Raw genomic sequence first — 22602 nt, forward strand, 5'->3', positions numbered from 1 at the left:
GTAGCCCAGGCTGGTCTCGAACTCGCAACGATCCTCCTGCCTCAGCCTCCCGAGTGCTGGGATTACAGGCGTGCACCACCACACCCGGCTTTACACTGAGAAATTCTGAAGGGACTGCTCAGTGTCAGCTCTAGGGCCAGATTTCCCACGCCCTGCTACCCTTTGTCTCTAACCTGCTTGATGTTTCCTCCTGGCACTTGCCTGGCTTGCAGAGCGCCGCTGGATCCGTTCATTACCAGCTCCCCAACCCGCAGGGGGACAGGGACAGTGCCTGACTAAGTGTGCCTGCATCTGTAGGGCTCAGCAACATTTGCTAAGAAAGTAGTAAACCCTTAACCTTGCGCATTCTCTCTACCCAGTGGGAACAATTTACACTTTTCCCTCTTTTATTATGAGTGCCTATTAACTTTACAAAACATTGGGTTTCAATGCGCATAAAAACTTTTGATCATATCCATCCCCCTGTCCCTCCCCCTTCACCCCCTTACTCCTTTTAGCAACAGTCCCTTCTGCTTCCACACCATCTTTTTAAGATTCCATACATTAGGGAGCCAGTTTAAACTCCTGATACTGAAGCAGATTGTTTGTGTATTGTGCGTGCTGCCTTGGTGTCGTATGTGGTCACCCCGTCACCCCTGGGGATTGAACACAGGGCCTGAATCACGCTAGGTAAACACTCTACCACCGAGCTGCATCTCAGCTTTATTTTATTTTGCAATAGGTTCTTCCTCAATTGCCAACCAAGTTGGCTTTGAACTTGCAAGTCTACTGCTCAGCCTCCTGGGAAGCTGGGGTGGTAAGTGCGCACCCTGGTGCTTGGCTGTATTTTGTTCTTGCTTTTCAGGGTCTCCCTGTGTAGTCCAGGCCAGTCTTGAAGCTGCTGGCTCACCCATGCTGGCCTTGACATTTTGATCTTTCTGCCTCAGCCTGCCAAGCACTGGAATTGCAGGCTTGCATCACTAGGCTTGGTGCTAGCTGTATTTTTCTTTTTTTTCATGTTTCATCTGAAATCCTCTGAGAGGGGAAATAATCAATTCCACTTAACAGTCAAGAACCTAAAGCGGGTGCCGGGAGTGGTGGCGCATGCCTGTAATCCCAGCACTCGGGAGGCTGAGGCAGGAGGATCGTTGCAAGTTCAACACCAGCCTGGGCCACAAAATGATCTCAAAGCCAGCCTCAACTGCATAGTGAGGCACTGTTTCAGAAAGACAAAAAAAAAAAAAAAAAAAAAAGAAGAAGAAGAACCTAAAGCGCTACACTTTCAAATGCAAAAAGGGAATCCTCCCTTTCCTGGACACAATAACTTCTCTAGGGCATAAAGTCCTTTGGGTTGCTAGAGGCAAGACCTGCTCAGATAAACTCTCTTTGAATCAAAAGGTAATCATTGATGTTTCAGCCGCTAATCCACTTAGTGTCCTTCCCCTTACTTCCCAGGCCCCTTCCTGATGGTTTACAAAAGATAAATCTTCCAGTCCCCAGGCTCCGGTGAGCAACTGCAAGACAACCCACTGCGGATGAAGAGACAAAGGCAGGTTTCTGGGAGGGATGAAAGACCACCTACCCTGCCAAAGTGAAAATGAATGGGACAGCCCGGTGAGCTGCAAGGGGTCGTTTGGGTTTTATCCCTCAGAGGAACTCCTTCCTCTCCCTTTCAAAAACATTAGGTTCTGGGGCTAGGGATATAGCTCAGTGGCACAAGCGCCTGCCTGGCAAGAGCAAAGTTGTGAGTTCGATCCCTGGTACCGCAGGAAAAAAAAAAAAAAAAAAAAGATTAGGTTCACCGGGCCTGGTGGCCCACGCCTGTAATCCCAGCACTCAGGAGGCTGAGGCAGGAGGATTGCTGTGAGTTCGAGACCAGCCTGGGCTACAAAGTGAGCTCAAAGAAAAAAAAAAAAAAGATTAGGCTTTTTTGAAGGGAGTCACACCCACCCAGTCCAGGTCCTCAAACCCTAGGCCTTGACCTTGCTTGGCGGGCTCCAGTCGCACCCAAGGATGGTGGCGTTGGCTCGGGCTGGGCTCGGTTTGGTCCTTCACAAAGGGACTTGTGCCGCGCCTGCCTGCAAGAGCCGCTCAAAGGGAAGCACCGCTGCCCCTCTGCAAGCCGAGGGGTGCTTTGGCCGGCTTCCTTCGTCTTTTTCCAAACAGAACCAAGCTCCTATATAAAATTCATACATTTTTGGCAGGAGAGAAATCCTCCCATTGGAAGGAACAGATGTTCTGCGAGTAACTTTTGCCGTTCGACGCTGTTCCTAATGTCATCGTTTTAAAGTGTGTGGGGATGTTAACTTTAAAACAATTTTTAAAAAAATAAATGTCAACATGTTCTGGGCACTTTTTCCATCTGCATCTGCGGCATACACATCACCAGCCCTCCCACCACCTCTTTAAATTTCCAGAGAACAGCTGGGGATTGGAAAACACATTACAAAGTGAAAGCAGAAAATCCAACAAGTACGTTAATGTATAACCTAACGCGCGGAAAGTCGCAGGCCGGAGCGGGGCAGTCCCGATCACGCACGTGCGCCTTCGCGGCTGGTCGCAGGAGTCCCGGGAAGCAGTGCGCGCAGGTCCTCGTGGGACCCAGGCCCGGCCCCGCAGTCCACCCGCAGCCGCGGGAGGCGCCGGGCTGTGGCGGCGCGCGGTCTGCAGCGCGCCCCCGGGGGCTGCAAGCGCTCGCCCAGGTGGAAGTCAGCGCTCGGCGCGGCCGGCCGCGGGAGGCGCCGGGCTCAGCTCAGCCAGAGCCGCCGCCCCACTGTGCCCCACGGAGCTCTCCCAGCCGGGCCTCCCGACCCGGGGCGGCAATCGCAGACTGCAGCCCGAGGTCCCAGGCAGGCCAGAGGTGCGCGGTCTGAAGAGGCCGCGCCCGGGGGGCCGAGCGGAGCTGTGGGCGGCCTCCGGGGGTCCCCAGGCGAGGCTCGAGGAGTGCAATCGAACGCGGGGTCGGCTAGGAAGAGGTTAAGGCCAGAGCCACCCGCAGGCTTCCCCCTAGTCTCGCGTTTCCTCTGCCCTTATTCCAAAAATCGATGCCCGGGGCGGCGGGGGCGGCGCGGGCGCTGTCCGCGGTGCTGACTCCCGGGCCCGGCCGCGCGGCCGGCTCCCGCGCTGCCCGCCCCTGCCCTGCTCGCAGCCTGACGGCCATCTTATGGTCTCAGCCGCGCCGGGAGGGTGGACAATGAAGCCGAGTTTCACTAGTTTTCTTTCTTTCCCCCAAGTGCGTGGAAGAGCAGGGGGTGGACGAAACGGGAGCGGCTGTGGGGCTGGGTGGAGGCGGTGCGCGCCCCAGCTGCCCCCGCACGCCGCGGCCCGGCAGGGCCGACTCTAATGGCCCCCTCGGCTTCCCAGAGCTGAGGCCGGCACGTTTGTGTGTACCCATGCTCCTCTCCAGGTCACAGTTTGCGCTGAAGTTTCTAGACCCGTCATTTGTGCCCATTACGAATTCTCTCACCCAGGAACTCCACGAGAAACCTTCTAAGTGGACATTTAATCGGACAGCGTTTTTACATCAAAGGTAGGATAGGAGGAGAATATCCAAAAGGTCTTTTGGAATGTGGGGGCTCCAAAATCAAAACAAACAAACCCAAAACAACAAAAGCACCCCCCTCCCCCACGCATTTGCGTGGTCTTGCTGCCCTAACTGCGCAAGGCAACGTTGGTAACGCTCTCAAATGGATGGTGAATTTGAATGGCAAAAAATGTGTATTTCCCTACTTGGCCTAAATTGAGCACCACCATATACAGTTAATAAGCTTGACTAAGACTACCAAAGCTGCCAATTTTTAAAAATGTTAATTGCAAAAAGACTACCCAATACACTTTCATTTTCTCATAAAAAATAAATAAAATTGTATTATTCTACTGAAACACACAGAAAATATACTCTACCTGTCAAATTACTAGTAAGGATATAGGCCCAAGTATGTGCAGGTAATTATGATTTTGTTTTGGTTTTGGCTGTTTTCATTATCATTTAGCTTATTATAAAGCTATCTAATGTCGTACTTCATTCCTATGAGTTGTAACAGCCTTGGTTTACACATGAAGAAGTTTTTCTCAATTTTTTTTTGTTTTTAGGTGTGAACAAGAAAGATGAAGTTTATTCAAATTTAATTGCTCTCATAAGTAATTCTGGTCTACTTTTAGAACCACAGATAAATTCTTCTCCTTCCTTCTTGGTGAGACTGTTGTGCTACAAAATGCAATGTGAGCCATCTAGTGTATTCATTAGGGGTGTGAATACTTATTTTACAAACCACTCTACTTAAGGAGCTATGTTTGGGGCAGAGCACTTCTAGTTATTTGCCTTTTTTAAAAAAACTATAATACATTGCCAAATTAAAGCAAATCCAATGGATATCCATAGTGTCAAGAAAATATTATTTGAAATACAGTCATATGTTTATCATCACAGTTTTATAAATGTTTGTTTACATTCATGGAAATTGATTAATTCTAAATCCAAGTGATTTCTTTTACACTTTTGGATTTTTAATCCTATATTAATTTTATAGATAACTCAGAAGATTTTGAAGAGTACAACACATTATACCTTTCCCCAATACACAGTTCTAGCTCAATAAGAGTAGTCTTTCCACACTAGGGTGTATGACCCTAATGACCATCCAATCAGAAGAACATTTCCTTCTCAAAAGTTCCCTTTCAATCCATTTTTAGGTAATCTTTAATTAATTATCCGCAATATCATTTTAAATTTGACTTTAAGCTAGTAAGAACAAGCTGGTAACTTTGGATTGAAGATGTCAGTTTATGTTGTTCTACCCAGTATGTTGAATAATAAAGACATTCTTTGCACTTGATCTTAGCCAAAAGGCCGAGAAGCCATAAAAGACATTCTTTGAAATAAAAGTCCAAACGAAGTTTTGATATGCCAAATATTTCATTTTATTCCTGCTATTTTTAGGTAAATAGCACAGGAGTTTCAATGAAATTTCTTAGCACCGGAGAATCTAACAGCAAAGTAACATGTTATTGGCCTCAAATATTTTAAATAGCTGAGACTATAAGAGGAGACACTTGATTTTACTTAAAGCTCAATACGAAGCCAACTTGAAGTTAGTTCTCTGTCTCACTCTTGTCTTAATTATTCTGTGTTGTTAGAATCTAAAACATTTTCAGGTTTAAAATCATCTCTTTTTCTAAGGATTAGATCTACACCACTAAATTGTGTTTCTGTATAACCAAGCACAAAAAAAATCCCTGGTTCATTATTCAAAGGGCCTTAATAAGATTATCATCTCATTTCTATTAAATATTCAGCTACACCCACTGCTATTCCTATTTTCATATTTTAGTAGTAGATAGTGCTGTACTGACTCATACATATTTGGCTCTTATTTGGACACTAATGATATTTGATATTCTTGAACATCACAGTCCAATAGCAAACAAGTAGTCCCTAGTTACAAACTCCAAGTCACCAATGTTTGTGCATTAATATGAGCTCTTTGGGGCCTGAGTAAATTGTCTCCCTGTATTCTCTGTCACAGTTTGGCATATGCCTCATCTTGAATTAAATACACTTCTCAAATAGAGCAGAAAACCAAGAAATGGCAGCTAAAACTATAGGTTGTGCTTGCAAGCCTCAAAGGATTACATTCAGAACTGAAAGATTAGAACTTGTCTGTATATTCCGAAGCAGTCTTTTCTTTAAAGACCACAATTATGAATATATAATCTTTCTTGGATTCATTGTGCTTAAGATTCTTATCTGAATGAAATGGCAGTGTAAGACATAAAATGGAAATTCGGTTCTTTGGAATGGAATGCATTTAATGAATTTCTTTTTATTTTAGGCAAGAAATTCTTCAGCATGTCGATGTAATAAAAAATTTTTCTTTGACCAAGAATAGTGTTCGGATCGGACAACTGATGCACTATGATTATTCCAGCCATAAATATGTTTTCTCTATTAGCAATAACTTCCGATCACTGCTTCCAGATGTGTCACCCATTGTGAATAAGCATTACAATATTTGTGCTGTGGTTGGAAATAGTGGAATCCTAACAGGGAGCCAGTGTGGACAAGAAATAGATAAATCAGATTTTGTTTTTCGTTGCAATTTTGCCCCTACGGAGGCATTCCAAAAAGATGTTGGAAGGAAAACCAACCTTACCACCTTCAACCCCAGCATTCTGGAAAAATATTACAACAATCTTTTGACCATTCAAGACCGTAACAACTTTTTCCTCAGTTTAAAAAAGCTTGATGGGGCCATTCTTTGGATCCCTGCGTTTTTCTTCCACACTTCAGCAACTGTTACCAGAACATTAGTTGACTTTTTCGTTGAACACAGAGGTCAGTTAAAAGTCCAATTGGCTTGGCCTGGAAATATAATGCAACATGTCAACAGGTGTGTATATTTTATTACGTTTAACTTATACCCCACCAGATGGCAAATTAGTATTGTAGCCTTTTTTTTTTTGGTACCAGGAATCGAACTCATGATCTCAGGCTTGCCAGGCAAGTGCTTATGCCGCTGAGCTACATCCCTGGCCCAGTATTGTTGTCTTGAGGGTAGAAGCCACCAATTAATTCTTGTTGTGACTAGTTTAGCACTTTAGAGCAAAGTACTGTTTTCTGTAATGGATGGATGAGTCATCCCAGTTTAAAAGTTTAACCTACCCTCTAGCTAATAGCCAAGTGCCAAATAGAGAGATTAGTGTTTCCCAGGTCTCCTCCCCACCCTGCTACATCTTGGTGGTAAACTTACTAAATAGTCATGGAAACTATCACAAATCAAGAAATTCTCTTTAACTAAATAGCTATACCCAAATAATGCCAATAGCTAAACTACACAAAATTTTTTTTAAAGAAGGTGCCATTGAATTAAAATTTGCCCTTTTGTTTCACGTTTAGATGTTTTGCAGATGTCAAAGATTAGCAAACCACCTAGATAAATCACAGATTGTGTAAGATGTCTTTATAATTTGATACTTGAATGCAAAAACTTGTTAAAAATATTATACAGTTTCATTGTTATCCCTTATGACTGTGATACAGTGACCATATTTTCATCTAATCTCATTATTTTCAGGTGTGGATGTACAAAAGAATCATTTGGGGGTTGGGGATGTAGCTCAATAATAGAGTGCCTGTGTGGCATGCATGAAGACATGAAGCCCTGGGCTCAATCCTCAACATCAAAAAAAGTCACTTAGTTTTAAAAAATACTGGTGCTTAGGCTGTAATTTCAGACAGTCTAATGCAATTTTTCTAGTAAGGAAGTGAGGACTATGTATTTGGTGTTTTTAATAACTCCCCAAATGAGTCTAGTGTGCATTCAGAATTGAAAGCCACTAGCCAGGGTATTCGATAGAGCAGGATCAACTGTAATATTTTTCTCTTTAAATCATCTGATCAGACTACCTCAATTCTAAATTCCACTATGTAAGAAACCCCAGTCCTAACAGAGCACCAGATGTCATAATTTAGGGTAGCTTCTGGAAGACCCAGTAACCAGAGAAACCTAAAGATTTTTATCCCACAATAGTTTGTGCTCGGGGCTGGGGATTTAGCTCAGCGGCAAAGCGCCTGCCTGGCAAGCACAAGGTCATGAGTTCAGTTCCCGGTACCGGAGAAAAACCAAAAAAAAAAAATTGTGCCCATTCTGTGGTCCCCTAAAGTCTTCTAAATTTAAGATATGTTTACTTGACCTCTCATTAAAAATGGTATTACAGTCTAATAAGCTGGTATGTCTCCAATAAATAGGGTGATTCCATTAATTTTAAATTAAAATTATTTTTTTAATTTATAAAAGAGGTACTGGAGTCAACTGAAGTACAGGGAGCAGGAGTTATTTATGTACAGTCACTGCCCAAATTGGGCAGAACCAAAATTGAAACCCAGGTCTTCTGTCAACTTGTCCCTTATCTTTGGGCCTCATCACTTTGCCCCCTCGTTATTGAATTTCAATAAACTTTAAGATTTCATTTGGAAGGGGAAAAGCCACTATGACTGTGCTGTGAGGTGGATTTGTCAGTCATTAGACTAGTCTAGAATCCAGACATGTCCAACCTTTTGATTTGTCAGGGACCACAGTGAATAAAGAGGAATTATTTGGGGCCACAATATATAATATAGCTAATGCATGAAGGTAATAAAACTTCCTTATTTATATTTGTTGTTATACCATTTTAAAAATAGAGCAGTCAAACTGGAGGCTGCAGGCTGGACAGACTCTAGACAAATCCACCTCCCATCCCAGTCCTGTTGACCTATCAGATTGAAACCTTTAACACTGGCCTCTGAATCCACATGTACTTATTGTTCCACAGGTACTGGAAAAACAAACATTTGTCACCCAAACGGCTAAGCACAGGTATTCTTATGTACACCCTTGCATCAGCAATATGTGAAGAGATCCACTTGTATGGATTTTGGCCTTTTGGATTTGATCCCAACACAAGGGAAGATCTTCCATACCATTATTATGACAAAAAAGGAACCAAATTTACTACCAAGTGGCAGGAGTCTCACCAACTGCCTGCTGAGTTTCAGCTGCTCTATCGAATGCATGGGGAAGGGCTCACCAAACTGACTCTGTCACACTGTGCCTAAGAACTCCGAATGGAAAGTGCCAAATGGTTGTTTAAAAAAGTGCCCCAAATCAAATTGAGTAGTCTTCTGAATAGAACCCGAGAGACTGTCTTATAAGGCTTTTTTGCCTCTTAAATGGAAAGATGTTTTTTTTGCACTGCTCTTTGAACAGTCTTAGCTGATGTCGCAGGACAGATGCACTGTAACCACGCGATTGAAACTTGACTGATGAAAGGAATGTTGCATTTGGAAGTACGCTGCTAACAAAATGGTTTGAGGTGTTTCCATGTTTGTATTGTAACAAAAACAGCTCCTGTGACAATGAGGACAAGAGCTATAGTTTTCCACAGCTCTGTTCAAGTACAGTCCTCATAATCAGAGACCTCTGGCCACTTGGGGCAGGATCTGTTTAGTCAGTGGGATCAAACTCTTCAGAATGGAAACAAAAAACTGTTTTGCACCAACACTACCCTCCTTTCTCTCTATCTTTCTCTCTTTCGCTCTTTCTTTCTTTCTTTCTTTCTTTCTTTCTTTCTTTCTTTCTTTCTTTCTTTCTTTCTTTCTTTCTTTCTACCATGTCTCTTCCTCTCCCTGCAATCCTGTCCCTTGCCCCATCACCATGGAGTTTAATAATTTGCTAGGAATCTTACTGAATTAGCTTTGCTTGTATGTGTTGCACCTGTATTTGATGTGTTCAAGGCTGTGGATCACTTTGATATTTCATGACAAACTGAGCAAATCATGATGAATCCCCACATGATTAATTTCATAAGAAATACCTTATAAAGTCCTCACTTGTCCATATGGTCATTCAAAGCAGGATGATCCCTCCGGGGTGAGTGGAATACAATTCATTGCGCCTCTCACTATCTGAAAGAAAACCTGTGGCGTGGATGCTGTTACATGTCTTCGCATGGGAATGATTAGGGCAGACAATAGCACTGTGGCCTCATCTACAAGGGCCTTCCAGCCTGCCTCCGACAGTCCCAGTCCAAACACCGAGCTTACTCAGTGAGTCAGGTAAATAGTCTGGGACACAAACAAAAAAATAAAGAATGTTTAAAAGTGGTGATGGAACCTGTACACTCTGCAGAGTTGTAACCATCTTACCTGTTCAGAGCCTTGAGAACCAGCAGGATTGGAGCAGATGAGAAAGCCTGAAGTTGGCCAGGCACCCCCATGTGAATAATGCGGAGGTGAGATGGTCTCAGTATGGTGCCCTCCACCACCAATCCAGAACTGTTTTCTCACTTTGAGATAACTTCAAACACTAGATGTTCCCTGTCTCCACTAAAATCAGATCTATATGCCTATAAATTAAGCATCTCCAAAGAGAAAAGGCACTGTAGAGTGGCAAGTCTTCATACTAAGTGGCCCTTGGAATTTGAGATTATGTAGATCTGTCATGAAGGAATTAGCTAGCCACTCTCCTTTTCATTACTTCAGCCTTAGAGGTAGAAATCACATCCCTCCCATCCTCAGCCTTTTACTGAGCAGCACTTTGTTTTTCCAGTTCAGCCCAAAGTCTGGCCAAGTTGATGTTAAATTTTAATAAGAGTTTCCTTTTTGTTTCCAAATGCCAGTTAAGCACATTTGTTTTATGTTTGAGTGGGATAGCTCATTCTTTTCCAGCAATTTCATCTAAACTGCTTGCAGTGTGACAAATATGGTTAAAACTAATTGCTGTTGCTCACTCATCAGCACATTACCCCTTTTTGGAAAGGTATAATCATGCCTAAAATTAAACCAAATACAATAAGCAAAGACAGTCATGTTCTGCCCAGTCCTAAAGCTGTATTGTTCTTTTCAGGAAGAAAATCAGAACAGCTTTCATAGACCCAAATATTAACTAATGAAAGAAAAATGACTCGGGTCAGGACCAATGGTGACACATCTTCCAATGTCACATGAATGTCAATTATCCAAACAGAGGGAAAAAAACAGGAATAGATATTTTGACATAGGAAATAAAAACCAGGTCTATATTTGAAATAACTATTAAGGCAAGATAAACAAAACATTTTAAAATTCAGTGGTACAATTTTATGGGAATCAAAACCACATCATGTTTAGTCTTTCCCTGTTACTTTAAAGAGCTTGAAAGAGGTTATTGATACAGTATTACCATTCTCACTGTCCTTGGGTAGGGTCGTTGTGAGATTGCTAACTGACAGAAGTATGTAGCTGGCTGTCCCTAAGCAATTAGTTCATTTGCTTTAGTCCTAATGTGCCCAGTTGTTTCTACTGCTCAAAGATGCATACAGGGTTTGAACCAGGAGGTCAAAGGAGCAAAAACACAGAGTCCATAAAACCAGTTCATTGTTCCAAAGTGAACTGTTTAAATTTGAATCTCATCACAATGCCAAGGTTTTCTATTTTTTTTTAAATTCAGAGAGATTATTTAAAAATCTTAATGCACACTTGCTCTATTTTAATCTTAGAGTGGGAGTACTTTCCCACCTGACCCCACCAGCATCTCAACTATAAAGCTAAGAGGAACTCAGAATAGTCAGGAATTGGACTTTTCTCCAGAACTAGAAGGTCTGAGAGGTCAGCTCTTCCCTGCTTCTAAGCAGGATTTCTTGGTGCTGATTGCAAAAGACCACCCTTCTCTTTGTTAAAACATTCTCTGAAGAAAATTCCAAGCCCTCCTGAAATTCTCTATTAACAACCTACATCCCTTTATTACAAAATATTTACATGCAACTTGTTAGTAAAGCATCTATCCCATTTTTCAGCACATAGTGCTCAACAAGGGCAGCTTTTACAGTGAAGAGTATTTTCATTGTTGGTTATGACTATACCTACAATTCCAGCATGGAAAAGAAGCAGCCGCTAGCTAATCACACAAGATCCCTTTTTATTGTTAAAGATTGGTTCAAAGATTAAAGCAATATGACCACCATCATGATCAAAAGACAGTGGGTCCCATGTGTCCCAATCAGAAGGCAGGGGTGTCAGTAACCAGAGCATGCTGATTCTCCCGTGTCTCCCAGGCTTGTATGGTCAAGAGCCATGAATTGGGCAAGAGGGGGTCTCACATGTGATTCAGCCAGATACACACCCCTGGTTTTGCACTGCCCTTACTTTGCTGGTTCTAGGCTAAATACATTCTTTGGTCAGAAAGTTTTCTCTTTTTAAGTACTTCTAGCAGAGCCCACCTCCAGCTGCAGGAATAAATTTCACCATCAATCTCCCTTAGGCTATCTGCACATGACACCACCACAAATGACCAATTAAGTTGCAGAGGAGAAAACTCCACAAACCTTTGGCAGCCTCCTTAATACTAGACCCACAGTTTTCACCAGTTGGTTGTTCTGTGTCATGTGCAGACATGTAGATCCTGAGGAGACAGGATTAATGCTGATCTCAAGAATTCCTCCTCTCATGCCTATAATTGATGATTAAAACATGTGGCTCCTCCACCTCATGTCTGTGTCTTCGCTACCCACTGTAAAAGTGTGTTTAGTAGTAAGTAGTGTGTACTCAGCAGTGCTGACTGTGATCACTGTGCCATCTGTCTGTGACCTGGATGTCAGACACCTTACCATGGGCCTACACAAGGACAGCTCCCAGGAAGAACCCTCCATCCCAGTCTTCTTGTGTGTAGGCCACCAGCTAGCCACGAATGTGAGTGCCCAGACAGACCCAATTTGGTGGGGAAGTTGAGAAATGAAAGAATATTTCTTCTAACTTTGGGCAAGGCACTGTGTTCAACACTCTCAGACAATAATGTCTGTTGGCCAGAGTCCCATGGAAGAAGGAACATTGTCAAGTGCTAGGACACTGGAAAGGGAAGAGTCTTGAGTTTCTGAAGTTCTAATTATTGACTTTATAAATGAGAAAATGGGCCTACAAAGAGGAACAGTGATTTGCCCATTGCAGGGTAATTACCGGAGAAATTATGCCTCTTCATCTTGGCTTTGTCAGTGTCAAATGAAGGGAAAGAGATTTTGGTCTGGGGTCCTTGGGGCACAAAAAGGAGGCCTGGAGAGGACAAAACAAGAAAAGAAAAATATTTCTCAGCACAAAACAATAAAGAAGATGCTTGTCTAGCAGTCCACTGATAATGACCCATATTTTCCCCAGAAATGAAGGAAAACCCTATTACTAAATCACCATTTGCTAAATCAATTTAGTTATTGATAGCCCACAGTTGACAACTGAAATCTTGCCCAATAATCTATTTATCTTAATAAAACTGTTTCAGTAGTATTATGAATAATTTAGAACTTAAAGCCTGAAAATATGTATGTACTTTTCTTTATGTATAATTTTCAGCAGGGGTCCCTTGAGTTAAGAAATCCTTTCCACATTATGCTTCATTTTAATGGCACACCTAGGATTACTACATTTCATTCAACATGCTAAGAAGATGTACAAATGATAATTACTTTGGTGGGTCTTCCTTTCTTCAAAATGCCAAGCTGAACAACTTCCTGTATAATTCTACATCTGAAATCCTTTCTCACGGAATTGTTTGAGCACACTAGGCAAAGGTTTCTGCATAGCTTCTACTCCTTCTTGAGTTTGTACAGTAGAAGTTTTGCTTAGGAACAGAGTTGGGGCTGTGTACACATGGTTGAAGTGTTCCAAAGTAACACCCCAGGACCTCCGGATCTGGGCACTTTGGTAGGCTATTTGACCTGTCTGGATTCTGTGACCCAATAAATCACAGCTACAGAGAAGTTGATACCAAGGACAAAAACAACTAATTATGTCTCACTCAAACTGACTGCTTTGCCACCTAGATAAAACATTTGAAATAGGGAACATCTTAAATGTCATTACTGTATCATGCAGTATTTGTGAACATTTATTTTTATTGTGATGACTTCTTGAAAACAGGTATTTGAATAGGTGCTTTATCTTCTATGAAACCCATGCTCTTCTTATTGATTACAGTGGAATTACAGTGAAGAGCCTGTTGCAGAATAACTGACTCCAATTTAAGATTATAGTTGGGTTCTGGGTAGGAACCTGATTTATGCCACGGATTCATCAGCAAAAAAAAGTACAAAATTAAGAACTCTTCAAAATGCAATTCTTACTCCTCCTACCAAACCTTTAACTTGAAATGTCTTAGGATAAACCCAGCTTACAAAGATTCACAGATGATTTTGATGTTACCAGCACTTAAAAAATAATAACATTAATATTAGTTAATATTAATAATACTAATTAATACACCATTCTGACCACAGTAGCTGAAGGTATATCGCTCCTCATGCAATTAGTATAAAATGTTCCTTAAAGTTATCAGGATATATGGCAACGTACACACAGTCTTAGTGACTCAACCAGTTGACTCTTGGCTGGATTGACCCTTGGTTAATCTGTAAGTGAGTAGTAATTAGTCAATCTAGTCAGAATGGAAGCAAGCTTGAGGACAAAGGTGCATGGCTTTAATATACCTAACTCCAAGGTCAGCACTTTATTTCACTGTCTACATTTCAAATGAAGGCATTCTTGGTACATTCATCTTTATAAATGGATAGACTGAGAAACAGAGAAGTTAAATGATTTATTCAGACTCAATTTGGGAGTTATTCCCAGAGCCTCAAATATTCCTCTAGGTGTATGATTTCTCAGTCTCGAAGTCATGTCTCAAATAGAGAGGTCTCCAACTAAAGTGAAACCAATCAAAAAAGGAAATTCAAAGGGCTAAAATCCCCATACCAACCCAGCATAAATGAGGTGATCAGTTCCTACTAACTGCCTCATACCAGCTTCTGTTGGAGAAAGTACCACCACCCTGTGAAGTTTGGCCAGGCTTCTTTCTATATCTGGGCACATACAAAGCATTTATGCTTCAAAGGAACCAAATAACTCCTTTGATTTTCCTTCAGTGTGAGTCAGAAACAGTTGTAGCTCCTTGGTGTACTGCTAAATGTTAAACCACTGGCAGTGGAGAACTGTGGTTCTCCAATTTCTGTGGTGTAAATACTCTCAGCATAACCAATTTATAGCTACTGACTTAATTTCAACCAAATGAAAATACAACAGTCTTTTCAGGAGCCAGTACAAGCTGGCTTCCAAATGAGCTGCCTCCAGCACAGCACTGCCTGAACAATTTCCAAGTCAGTGAGTAGCAAACAGAAGAGGCTAGCGGTAGCTTTACAGGGACACCCAAGTGTCCCTTTCTGACAGGGGAGCATTTTCCACCTTGGACAATTTAACTAATTTTTAGTAAAAGACTGTTGTTTGGGCTGAGGATGTACTCAACTGGTTGAGCACTTGCCTAACAGGCATGAAACTCTGGGTTTAATCAGCAGCACACACATAATATAGATTAGATAGATAGATAGATAGATAGATAGATAGATAGATAGATAGACAGACAGACAGACAGATAGATAGACAGATAGATTGATTTTAGGCTAAGGCCCTAAAGGGTCAAAATTTAGTCTTGCCCTCTGCTGTTAGGAACCTCTAAACAGCTTCTTCAGCACAATAGATTATCAGCAGTGGATTTTCTAATTTCAGAGTGACCTTCCAAGTCCATAAATATTCTCTAATTTAACTGTCAGTTGGAACCATGTTTGGCTGATTTTTTGTAAAAATGTTTGGCTGACTTTTTTTTCCAGTACCAAGGACAGAGCCCAGAGCCTTCGCACGGAGCCACATCGTCATCTAGGGTCTTGCTGGACCATTAAGTTGCCCAGGCTGAGCTTAAACTTGCACTCTTCCTGCCGCAACCTCTCAGAGTGTTGGGACTACAGGCTTGCATCACCATGAGCACCTTCTATCTTTTTAATCCTATAGCCCATTGCCTGTTTCCTCGATTCTGCACTTTACACTATCCTCTTGCTCATGTTCCTTCTGACAAAGCATAAAATTCAGAAGCATCCATTAAACAGGCCAAAAATGGTACAGGGTAAAAAAATATTCAGCTTACCTGGTCCCATGTACCTGCAGAGGCTCCATGATTTGTCTGTACCCCACCAAGAGACACAGCTAAGGATCATGACTGCAATCTGCATGTGCATACAGCAGCCTCTTCCCTTAGAAAAGTCATTAATGATGAAAAATTACCACTGAACTAGAACAATTCTGGGCAACTAAGGTGGCTGAGTGGGTACACTGTGGAAAGCAAGGTAACAGATGATTCTTCACATTTAGCTAAGTATAAATCTATCTGGAAAAGAAATCTACCCACAATCATGTGGCCACTGCAGTCCTCTGGCACAGAACAGGAGAGCAGCTGTCCTCCCTTGCCACTGGTCACGAGTGGACCTTGGCTGAGTGTTTAAAATTCACATGCCCTGACAATGCACAGAACGTGCTTACAAATTAAAAGTTTTTCTGATGGAAGTCATTTTGAAGTGGGTTAATTAAATCTTGTGGAAGGACATGCTGGGGAAAAATACTTAATTCTTCAGACATAGTGAATGGCTATAGGTGTTTGTTCTGCATGGAGTGAACCAAAATTAGATTATGAAGGACCAAATCTACTTTCCTTGCTGTATGTAGTAAAATACCCTTCAGGTTTTATAAGGCATTTCTACACTGCAAATGTTTAAAATTCAAGCTGGAAATGTTTTATACAGTATTATGTTTAAAAGGCCAGGGTATATCTCCATTTTCTGTTCTTCTTAACAAGCATTGAAATTAGCTTGTTTTTCTACACTGAGCAAGCACCTTTTGTTTTAAATGAGTCAGGCATATGTTTGAGTGGTTTTCTGTGTTCCCAAAAAGTTTTGTGTAGCTTGGACACAAAGTACACTCTTCCTGTGGCTCTTCCCGATGCCAAAGAGATAAGTCCATAGCTATAAGCACAAGAGACTTGCCCAGAAGGCCCCATTTCATCCTGAACAAATTTCCAGCAAAACCATCCTTGAGGAACTAGTGGTGATCATATTTTTTTCTGGGGAGGTAGGGATGAAAAATTAATAGACAATGAAAACGAGGTTTTGTTCAAACATAGAGGTGGAATAAAGTCACTGGGGCACTTGCAAATTGGAGGGAGAGATTTCCCTTGAAATACAGAATATAGACCATTTTGTAAAACTTAGAGTTACTGCATTCCACATTAGAACTGCTGTTTACCCACGTTGCAAGATCAGATCTGCAGAAAGCAGCTTTACAGCAAGACACCTACAAAGGATTTGTGATGGGCTGGAATTCAATCACTAAGTGTCAGCAGTTAGCTGACACTGAAATTCTCCCAGGACACAGGACAAACACACTGAAAGCATCACAGCACAGGATTATTCACTCACCTGGGATGGCCACCTAAGCCCATATCAGAACTTCACTATCTCATTATCTCAGGCCTACATTTCAGATCAACATCCTCTGTGTGCAGATGAGGTCCAGAAGGCCGGAGGGACATCTCTGCTCAATTGGAATTAGAGTGTGGGTCTCTCAGCCACTGATTTCATGTCACTCTATTCTGTCTCTGTTCTTTAGGTGGAAGTTGACATTCCATTGTGAAAGCATAAATTAGAAGTAGAATCAAAAGAATATTTGTGATATTTTCTCTCATTTTACCTATTAAGTTTTCACTATTTCATTTTAGCATCATGTTAAAGAATATTAGTGTAGAATGAAGAGCAAAGCTCTATATGGAGTAAATGAAACTAAAAGATCAAAAAGCAGAACAGTGAATGTGAGTAATTAAAGAAATGAGCAAGAAGCATGTGTCAGAGAAAATAAATGACTCTTATGTTATTACCATAACACCCTCCCTCCACACTTGACGCATTTGTTTTAGAAAAAGTATCTTATGCTGAGAGACTTGTACTGAAGACTTTGCCCCTTCCCAACTGCATCACAAGTTCCCTTGCCCTTTGGAAGAAGCCGTGGCTCTTAAGAATCAGACTCGCTGGTCTTGTGAGAGGCGGCCTCACCTGCCCTTGGAAACTGAAGTTGCTGCCTGAGGGTAAGGGCCACAGACACCTGGAAGAAACCAGCCCTGCTGGACTGAGGACCATGTAAATACCTTCTACCTTCTCAGTGAACAAGGATGATCATCTTTCATAGAGGTAACTGCGTGTATATTGTGACTGTGGTTTGTCAGAAACTGCAACGGTTTGCTTCGACAGCTCCCCAAATGTACCTGTTAAGTGTGAATGTGCCTGCCTCATTGCCTCATGTGCCAAACACAGTAATGAATGCATTGTTTTTAAATAAATTGTTTTATTGTGCATTGGAAAACACTACTGGTTGTCTCTATCCCATTTGGAAGACCCCCCCCCAGACGCACACATTTTCTCTCTCTCTCTCTGTCTTTGCATGCAATGAAGAGACTGAGTGTATCCTTTTTCATTCTCTGGTGTGAAGCCTTCTCTTAGAGGTATGAAGAAAGTTGGGTATGGATGTCTAGAGTCATGAACTAGTAGCAAATGACAAAAGCACCCCATGCACCCTCCTCCATAGGGCTTTTAAATGCAAATCATGCAATAGGACTTGCCAATAACAATAATAATAATAATAATAATAGTAATACATAGCTCTTGACTGTTACAATCACACACATCATTTTACTTAATCAAGAATTGGGTGAGAGGGCTGGGGATTTAGCTCAGCGGCAAAAGCGCCTGCCTGGCAAGCGCAAGGTCGTGAGTTCGGTTCCCGGTACCGGAGAAAAACCAAAAACAAAAAAAAAACAAAAAAGAAGAATTGGGTGAGGGATGGCCTGGGGATTTAGCTCAGTGGCACAGTGCCTGCCTGGCAAGCACAAGGTCGTGAGTTCTATTCCTGGTACCGGAAAAAAAAACAAACAAACAAAAAAAAGAATTGGGTGAGGGAGACACCTTGAGGGACTTAGATCATGCTGCTCAGCTAGTGATGGTCCAAGTGGGAACTCAGCCTGGCTCTTCTTCCTGTACTTTTACATCCTTGCATCTCTCATTAGGTCACCTGTTCATAGAACCTTCCCAGAATTTCACAACAGCCCTTATCCCCTACTCTGTGTTATTCCTCTCATGTCTGCACTGTGTCTCATTTCTAGAAGTAATACTTAGTTATACTCTGTTTATCTCTGTCTTCCACTGTATTACAAGCTCTACCTTATACAACATAAGAACTGGCCTGTCTTGTCATTTTGTGTCCTTAACATCTAGAACAGAAGCCTAGTAGACTCACAATGGATAGTTATAGGATGGATGAATAGACAGATGGATAGTTAGGTGGATGGACAGACAGACATATCATAGTGTATCATTTCAGTTCTTTTTTTCCTTATCTCCCTCTACATCTTTGTGCTTATATCATACACAAAAAGTCCTGGCTCATCTCTTACTATGCTGCCTCAGATAGCACCATGAATACTACTCAACAAGCATTTGTTGATGGAATACATGAACGGTCCTAGTAATTATTGTTCTCAATATCCATGTCCAACATCAAAAATGTCCTGGCACAGTAAATGTGCTAAAACACATTCTGCTCTTGTGCCTGATGTATTGCAATACACAGCAAAAGGAGAAACCAGAATAGGGTAAAAAATTGAGAATGACTGAAAAGATCCAACTTCAGTAAGCACAGTTGATTGTCTGTGGGCTTTGCTTCTCTCTAGTTCAAATCAAAAGCCCTTATTGCTCACTGTGTATAACACTGGACAGATAGAAACAGGATACAGAATTAGCAAAATCATAATACCTGTCCAGAAGGAACTGAAAGTCTTGTTGAGAAAACTATTCAACAGAATGTAAGGAAGTTTCTCATCCTGAACCATTTAGGGGATATTGCAAGTGGAGGTGAGAGAGAAAGAGAGAGGCAGAGAGGGAAATGAGTGGCTGCATGAAATTCTAGAAAAGACAATTAAAAATACTAGAGGGTCAAATGGAAAGCTCAGGGTTTACATTTCTTAAAGCTATTTGCCAGGCTGAAGATTTCTTTCCTACTCATTCTCTCCCATCCCACTACCAAGGGGGGGGAGAGAGAGAGAGAGAGAGAAGAGAGAGATTTTAAAAACACTTTACAAACTAAAACAAAACATGAAATCAACACCAAGTTTATTGCAGACTCTCTGCCTGGGGCTCATTAGTACAAATTAAATTTTAAAAAATAGAATTTTTTCCTAAGAAAATGCATTGCCACAGTTTGATCAAGACAAAGAGGATTAGAAAAAGAGAGAAACTCCCTTCATGAAAGGACCAACCTGAGCCCAAGGCTGGTGGCCAGGAAAGAAGCAGGGCTTTCTGCTTCATCTGCGCAAGAGTGGGAGCTCCTCCTTCAGCCAGGCTTCTGTGGGGTCCAAAGGTCTGGAGGAGGCTGACAGCAACCTCAGCTCCAGAGGTGGTTCCCACTTTTGTGTGATTCCTGGTGAGTAGGGTTAGCTCATGGAAGAAGCCACTCTGAATATAATTTATACCATTCGGCATGTCCCAGGTGATCAGGAGCTTAGAGATTGAATAAATTCATTCTGTCAGTTCTGAAGAACTGAGGCTCAGCAAGAGAAAGTAATGCTTCCAAATGTACTCTCCTAGCAAGCAACCTTCCAGGTACTTTATCAACTTTTACAGGAAGAAAAAGAAAACAAAGTTATTTTTGTGTCAACTAATAATTCTCAACCCTAAGTATTTAAGGAAAGTCTATTTATTTTACTTAATGATATTACAAAAATATTCATAAGAAAATAGGGATAAGCAAAAAATTGCCAGCTGGACATGTAATCTAAGTGCTCAGGAGGCTGAGGCAGGAGGACTGCTGTGAGTTTGAGGCCAGCCTGAGCTATCTAGTGAGTTCAAGGCCAACCTGAGACTTTAACACAAAAAAAGAAAGAAAAAAAGAAAAATATCAGGAAACCACTTAAACTTTTCACCTGTTTTCCTGATTCTTTTACAGCATACATTCTCTTATAGTTTCTGCTTTTCTCCCCATTTAAACATAGATTAAGAACATCATTTTATGTAATTAAATCTACAATAAGCTCAAAGAATGAATATTAAAGCACAAGTTATTTAATCACTTCTCTATTGTTTCAAATTTAGATTTTCTGTAATTTTTTGTTGTTATACATAGTACTCTGAAAACCATTTTTTTGGTAATTAAATGTTAGATTATCTCCTTGGATAAATCCCTTGAAGTGGGTTTCAAGAGCTTTAAGCAATTTTTGTAAGGGTAATCATTTTCAAAGCCGGCCAGAATATCCTAGTAGAAGTTTTCTGACCAAGTTTTCCAAATCTTTATTTCCCTAGAAAACTTAAAACAAGGTTAGGGGAAAAGTACGCATCACCATTGAGGATGACTTCCTCAACAGAGAAAGCCTTTTTACGTATGAAACTCAGGTATGTAAATAAACTATTGTGTGCTACTGAAATTCAGTTACCATATCTCTTGTTCAGGAAGTAGAAGAACTCCACACACTTAAAGAGAGAAAGCCCATCCAATTGCAGTCTCATTACTAATCAAATAAAAGCCACCCAGGACCATCTGGGAGAGACGGACCTTCAATACAATGATAGATAGCTCTTTTCCTTATTTGAAGAGTATGTTTATTGCTTACTCAAGCCAACCAACTTAATAATGCTTCCAATTCACATTAAGTCCAAGAAGTCAAAATGAGGAGGTTAAACCAATCTACCTTAAGGCCACACTAATCCCATAGATCTGTTGTTTTTGTTGAACCTGTTTAAATCAATATCTCTAGTTCTATAGGAAAGATATATCATTAAGCAAATTCAAAATATTAACATATAGATTTTTCAAGGCAAATATTGTTAAGAGTGAATAGAGCAATCACCACAGAATTCTCTACCTACCACTGTTCTTTTAGGCAAATCTACATTTGTACAAAAAATATCAGTAGATATATTGCTTTCTGTGGGCCTTACAGTTTCTGTCACAATTACCCAGCTCTGCTGTTATAGCACAAAAACAGCCATATATGATATACAAATGAAACAGTATGGCTGTGTTCCAATAAAACTTTATTCATAAAAACAGGCAGCCACCAGATTTAGCCTGGGGACATAAATTGACAACTCCTGCTTTGGATTTCAAACTACTCACTGTGTGTAAAATATATCATTTGTTTTTCATTGTATTTGTTTTCTAGGGTGGTTTAAAACAACAAATGTGCTGCCTGGTGGTGCTAGAGTCAAAAGGTATGAAATCAAGGTGTCTGCAAGGCTGATTCCTCAGGGAGTTCAAGAGATAATCTGTTTTCTGCTTCTCTCCTTTGTTCCAGTAGCTTCCAGAACTCTTGACATTCCTTGACTTATATAACTCCAGTCTCTTCCTCTATCTTCTCTCCTCTTGTAAGGATTCACAATTAAATTTAGGGCCCACCCTAGTCCAGGGTAATCTCGTCCCAAGTTGCTTATCTTTGTTTCATCTGTAGAGACTCTCATTATAAGCAAGGTCGCATTCTGAGTTTTGAGGTAGACATATCTGTTGAGTGCCACAGTTCAACCATCTACATCCATTGCCAGCAATACCTTAACACAAAGTAATTCAAGAACACACATGGAGTAGAGCCCACAGGACACAATTCTACAATGTACAGACCCAGGTGCATTCTGGGTGTGATTACACCCATTGCAAGGTAACAAATAAATCCATCCTACAAAAGCCCAACAGCAGTATTGGGTAATGGAAGTTATGTCTTCAGATTAATTAGATTTTACAAAGCTCTCCACTGTCTGTGGAGAGTAAATGAATGTTCTTCTAACAATAGACTCAGAAACAAATCAAACACCCCTTCCAAAATCAACAAATCCTAATGACATCCCTAATAGACAAGAACTCATTTCCCACACCAAGGAGCTGCTCAGTGCCAGGGATATTGATCTTAAGTGAGTTTTCTGACTGGGGCACATGTACCACATTGAAAGAAAAAACACAAATGGAGAAAATATGAAAGTTGGCCAACCTATGACATGAAGTGATAAGTTCTAAACTGTTTCAGTGGACACAGATGTTCAACACCTTAAAGATCAATTTAAAACTCATTCTCATCTTTTTGGCACATATCACAGATATATAGATATAGATCTAAACAACTTTAGTCACAAACACTAATACACCTGATTTAGCTTACAGAAACCTCTGTGACCTAATCAGAAAACCAAGTCTGGTGGGAACAAAAGTGAAATTTA

The 22602-nt window shown here is 41.2% G+C and overlaps 1 protein-coding gene across 1 annotated transcript in view; it reads left to right on the forward strand.

The window, feature by feature from the left end:
• St8sia3 (ST8 alpha-N-acetyl-neuraminide alpha-2,8-sialyltransferase 3) overlaps nt 1-17715 on the forward strand; it is an 18921-nt gene extending 1206 nt beyond the window's left edge. The window contains exons 2-4 of the mRNA XM_005372973.2: nt 3386-3508; nt 5811-6368; nt 8293-17715. Of these exons, the coding sequence (XP_005373030.1) occupies nt 3386-3508; nt 5811-6368; nt 8293-8575 (964 nt within the window). The 3' untranslated portion in view covers nt 8576-17715. The remainder of the gene's footprint in view (nt 1-3385; nt 3509-5810; nt 6369-8292) is intronic.
• Nucleotides 17716-22602: the final 4887 nt, after the last annotated feature.

This window comes from Chinchilla lanigera, unplaced genomic scaffold (assembly GCF_000276665.1).
Source record: "Chinchilla lanigera isolate Chin_1 unplaced genomic scaffold, ChiLan1.0 scaffold00001, whole genome shotgun sequence".
In the NCBI taxonomy this organism is placed as follows: domain Eukaryota; kingdom Metazoa; phylum Chordata; class Mammalia; order Rodentia; family Chinchillidae; genus Chinchilla; species Chinchilla lanigera.